The sequence below is a fragment of the Sciurus vulgaris genome (assembly GCF_902686455.1).
Source record: "Sciurus vulgaris genome assembly, chromosome: 7".
In the NCBI taxonomy this organism is placed as follows: domain Eukaryota; kingdom Metazoa; phylum Chordata; class Mammalia; order Rodentia; family Sciuridae; genus Sciurus; species Sciurus vulgaris.
In genome coordinates this window covers 127,568,176-127,573,803 of record NC_136467.1, presented here as the reverse complement: position 1 = coordinate 127,573,803, position 5,628 = coordinate 127,568,176, and the positions used below count along the sequence as shown (strand labels likewise).

The 5,628-nt window shown below is 41.6% G+C and overlaps 1 protein-coding gene across 1 annotated transcript; it reads left to right on the top strand.

Moving 5' to 3' along the window:
- Window positions 1-4,197: 4,197 nt before the first annotated feature.
- Window positions 4,198-5,133, top strand: LOC306665919 (olfactory receptor 2H1-like; the record flags this gene model as incomplete). The annotated part of the gene is made up of 1 exon (XM_079147584.1): window positions 4,198-5,133. One exon carries the CDS (start codon window positions 4,198-4,200, stop codon window positions 5,131-5,133), a length of 936 nt encoding a protein of 311 aa, XP_079003710.1.
- Between the last annotated feature and the right edge of the window lie 495 nt (window positions 5,134-5,628).

Genomic DNA, 5,628 nt, shown 5'->3' with positions numbered 1-5,628 from the left:
TCTATTGCTGCATAACAGATTCCCTCCAAAATTTAGTAGCTTCAAACAACACATACATATTTTTTGTCTCACGTCAGTGGGTTTCCGGGGAGATGACCTCAGAATTTCTATGCAAGTCACAATGGCACTTATGACCTAGTCTTGGATGTCATACATGGTCATTCCTGCCACATTCTGTTTGTTAAAGCAAATCACTAGGCACAGCTCATACTCAAAGGGAAGGGAAGCAGGGAAGAATACCAGAAGATTGGGGGACATATTTTAAAACCACAGACTGAAATATCCATCAAAAGAGAACAAATGAACAAATTGTGATATAATTAACCAACAGAATACCTCTCAGGATTAAAAAAAAAAAAAAGGAAGGACTATTGATTCACAAAGCAATATGGGTGAATGTTGACAATATTGTACAGAGTGTATAAGAAACAGAGGAGCACGTATGTATTGAATGGATCTTTCTGTGACGTTCTAGAAGGAGAAAAACAACCTAAAGTGACAAATCAAATCTGTGGTTGCCTAGAGCACAGATGGACAGAATTATTGTAAATTGGCATGAAGAGTTTTCTGGAGTAATGCAAATGTTCTGTTAGGGTGGTGGTTGCCTGGATATATGCACTTGTCAAATCTCAGTAAACTGAACTTTAAAATATGCACATTTTATTATGTAAATTATATCTGTATTATGTAAGAAGAGAAAGGAAGTGAACCAACTCAGGAGGTAATGAAGAGTACATGAGAGGGAAAACTGGAAACACAGGACAGACACTCAGGAGGGGTGAGGAGACAATAGTGCCCTTGTACTCCCCAGTGGCAGAGCAGCAGAGGGAGTGGCCTTTTAATTAGCCACAGGGAGCATCTCACTGGCACATTTCCTCTGAATCCTCTCCTCCCTTCTTAGCCATCATTAATGCCAGGGACTAATTAATTGTCTGTGGGCTGTGGGGCCCTTGTCTTAGAGGAATGGCTGAGCTGTTTCCCCCCAGGGCATGGGAGTCCTGGGATCCCTTCCTTTCCACCTCCAATGCCAGTGAGAAGTTAGCCACTGGATTGTGGGAAAGAGCTTGCTAGCAAAGAGCTCCATGGTAAAGAGCTGGCACATGGGCTGAGTGGAGGGCACGTGGTTAGTGTGCAGCCTCTTCAGCCACACAGGGACTCAGCCCAGCTCTGGTGCTTCCCAGCTCACTTTCCAGAACAAGCTGTTTCTCCTCTGTGTGCCTTCACTCCATTATCTGAAATGGAAGATAATACCAGTACCCACCTCTTGAAGTTGTTATAAGGAGCAGTGAACATAAAGTGCCCAGGGAAATAAACACTGGCAATCATTACTCTTCCCCCAAATCTAAGCTCTCATCTATTTTAAGAGTGTGATATTTCTGCAGTTTGCTTTTATTTCTCATTGTGAGAATCAAGTGGAGGCTCCAATCAGTCCAGAAACTACCTCCTTGTACCAGGACGTTCTCATGGGAAGGTGAAAAGGAGATTTTCTTTAATCACAAGTAAGTTACAAGTTTATTCTCCTACAGCCCATCAGTATACACATGTATCCAATAGTGTTGGTATCAAGAACCCTTAACAGCTGGGTAACTTTCAGCAAGTTACTTCACCCCTCTGTTTTCTTGTGTGAAGGACGGATGATAATGTTAGTTAACTTTCAAGGTTGTAAGAACCCAGAATTCTAGAAAATCATTCAGCACAGTGTCTGGTATACAGGAAGCACCTAACAAATAGCAACTGTTAAACTAATAGGAGGTTATCATTATGGAATTATAAAGCAGAATTCATACCTTATTACCTCACAGTAACTAGTTCATGGCTGGCTCTCTGATAAGCAATAAGGGAACAAATGAATGCCATACGTGTATGAAATTAACAGGAAAAGAAGTGCTTGCTTTACCTTAGTGCTAGAGAGAAGGATCACATAGAAATAAGAGAGAACGAAGTCAAAGGAAGAAACAAATTGAAGAGATTCAGAAAAAGGATAAAGTGAGACAAGTTGTCAGGAGAGCAAGAACGTGAGAAATGCCACAGTTCAAGGATGAGTGAAATGGTTAGGCAATTGCTGCAATAGAAAAGATAAGGCACTGTGAAAAGGAATAACTAAGCTATAATTAATGACTAAAATTAATGAGAACAGTGTTTCCACCTCCAGAAGGAAAGAAAGAGATGTCATCAGGAAGGGGTGCACAGAAGATTCCTGAGGTGCCTGTAACATTTGCTGTGTTCTGAACTGGGGGAAGGGGTGCTGAGACACCATGTGTTTATTATTCCATACAATCCATAGGTACATTTTAAATGCACTTTTGTTTGCATAATTACTTTTCTTTCTTGGTATTGAAGATTGAACCTAAGTGGGCTTAACCACTGAGCAACATCCCCAGCCCTTTTGATATTTTGTTTTGAGACAGGGTCTCACTAGTTGCTTAGGGCCTCTCTAAGTTGCTGAAGCTGGCTTTGAACTCACGATCCTCCTGCCTCAGCCTCCCAAGCTCTGGGTTACAGGGTACACCACAGTGCCCATTGGGTAATTACTTTTTCAAAAAGGGAACAAATATTATCTGCAAGGAGAAGAGTAATGATGAAGGAAGGAAAATAGAAGACCAAAAAGAAGAGGTCTGCACAAAAGGGGAAATGAAAGGTGCTTTTTAACACAGGATGGATACCCCAGGATGGGGAGATGAGAGTGCCACCCCACAAATTCCCAGGGCACTTTCTACCCACCAGACCACCAACCAGCCTGCCACCTCTCCCCTCAATGGTCTTCCTAAGATTGTGCTCATAAGACCCCCAGTTCCTGCCTCTTACTTGCTAAAGTGGCTGCCATCCCACCCCTGTCTTTGAGCTCACCATCTGTGTCCTACACTCTCTTACACAGCAAAAATTTATGTCCCCTCCTCCAAAAAACATTCCTTGATGCATCCACCCAGATGCCTCCTTTCCTATGAAGATATTTGCCTTCAATTCTGGGAATCTCAACAGTTTTCATGATTTCCAATGTTTACTGAGTACATGAGGCCACACTCAATAAATAGAAAATAATCCTGCACAGATGTTTGACAGAGAAATTCTAACAAAAAGGTTTCTTTGCCTCTCAGTTTCTCATGGTGGTTCCTGAGCCCATCAGACTGCACTTCAAGATTCAGTGTCTCCATGACTAGGGAAAGGCTACTAAAGAACCAGCGTTAGGCATACATGATCTGGATTGAATCTTCCATGGAAAAAATTTCTATAAAGGTCATTACTGGAAAAATTATGAAAATGGTCTACAGAGTAAATATTAGTTTTTAACATTGTTGGATTTCTGAATTTAGTAACTATTCTTTTTACATAGAAGAGTATTCATTTTCTTAGAAATGTGAATTAGTAAACAGGCATTATATATGTCACCCACTAAACAGCTCAAAATAAATATAAATACATATACAAATAAAAAATGGAATGATAAAAATGGACAAATACTAATAAGTTATTAATATAGGTAAAGGATATAAAGAAGGTTTTCAGACTATTCTTGGAAATTTTCTGTAAGCTTGAGTTTTTATATGAAAATGTTTTCAATTTCAAATAGTAGAATTAAGGCAGCATTAAATTCCAGTTTATACCTATTTCAATATTAACAGTTTATTTTGTTACTGATATAAATTTTAAAAATAAAAATATTATATATGTATATAAATGTGTTTATATGTGTATGTGTATATATATTCTGCCTCTGATTGGTTCCCCTACAAAGAATAAAACAGATAAAACATGAATGATTCTAGAAAACTTATAACCCAAAATAGAAAATAATCCTGCATAGATAAGTTTGATAGAGAAATTCTAACACAAAGATTTCTTTGCTAATTTTTCCTATGTAGACATAATGGAATATTCAGAGAACTACCACAGTATTCAGGACAAAATGAGTATTTAATGTGCTATTGTTCAAGGGTAGTTAATTAAACTATATTTTATTGCAACTTTCTTTGCCCTCAACCAGAAAGTCAGAGGCACCAGTTCGAGGTTCCAACCATTGTCCAGAACACTCCTGGATTTGTGCTGCCAGTAAACATTTGGCCATAGGGAACAGGAAAAGGAAGCCTGGAGAGCAGCAGAGGAAGACAGAGGTCCATCTGGCAGGAACAAAAAGCACTTTACATTGACGTCACTTTGGGCTGACAGGTTCAGTGCTTCAGATTGGAGTAAAAACAAGTCATGGTCAATCAAAGCTCCCCAGTGGGATTCCTCCTTCTGGGCTTCTCTGAACACCCAGGACTGGAAAGGATTCTCTTTGTGGTTGTCTTAACTTCCTACCTCCTCACCCTGGTGGGCAACACACTCATCATCCTGCTGTCTGTGCTGGACCCCAAGCTCCACTCCCCAATGTACTTTTTCCTCTCCAACCTCTCCTTCTTGGACCTCTGCTTCACTACAAGTTGTGTCCCCCAGATGCTGGTCAACCTCTGGGGCCCCAAGACCATCAGCTTTCTGGGCTGCTTCATCCAGCTCTTCATCTTCATGTCCCTGGGAACCACTGAGTGCATCCTCCTGACAGTGATGGCCTTTGACCGCTATGTGGCTGTCTGCCAGCCCCTCCACTATGCCACCATCATGCACCCCCGCCTGTGCCGGCAGCTGGCAGCCGTGGCCTGGGTTTTGGGTCTGGCCCAATCCATAGTCCAGACGCCACCCACTCTCCGCCTGCCCTTCTGTCCCCACCGACAGATAGATGATTTTTTGTGTGAGGTTCCTTCTCTAATTCAGCTCGCCTGTGGAGACACCACCTACAATGAAATGCAGTTAGCTGTGTCCAGTTTCTTCATCCTGGTGGTTCCTCTCAGCCTTGTTCTTGTCTCTTATTGTGCCATTGCTCAGGCAGTACTGAGGATTAACTCTGCCCAAGCATGGAAAAAGGCTTTAGGAACCTGCTCCTCCCATCTCATGGTTGTCACAATCTTCTACAGCTCAGTCATTGCCGTCTACCTCCAGCCCAAAAACCCATATGCCCAAAAGAGGGGCAAGTTCTTTGGCCTCTTCTATGCAGTGGGCACTCCTTCACTTAACCCGCTCATATACACCCTGAGGAACAAGGAGGTAAAGAGGGCATTCAGGAGGTTGCTGGGGAAAGATGGGGGATCCAGGGAGACCTGAGGGAAAACTGTTTAATATTCTTCTAAATTAAGAAGAGTTTCTTCATGATTTGTAAAAATGTTGAGTTCCCCAGGCCACACAATTGAGCCTCTATAGTGTTTCAGTGTGACTATGCAGTATCTAAGAGAGACAGAGATCCCATTAAGAAAAAATGTCACTGAGTGTTGTCACACACACCTGTAATCTCAGCAACTCAGGAGGCTATAGCAGGAGGATGGCAAGATGGATGCCAGCTTCAGCAGCTTAGCAAAACCCTGTCTCGAAATTAAAAATGAAAAGATCTGGTAGTTTTTCTTGGTGGTTAAGCACTCTTGGGTGCAATCCCCCTTACCAAAAAAAGAAAAAAGATATCTCCATAAAACATGTTAAATTCAAACATTAGCATTTCTGTCAATATTTCCTCTCTTCTCCATCCTATCTTTACTGCCTTCCCTTCTACAGATTTCCTAACCCTGTGATGCCCCTTTCTAGCTGTATTATCTCTCTTCATTTGGC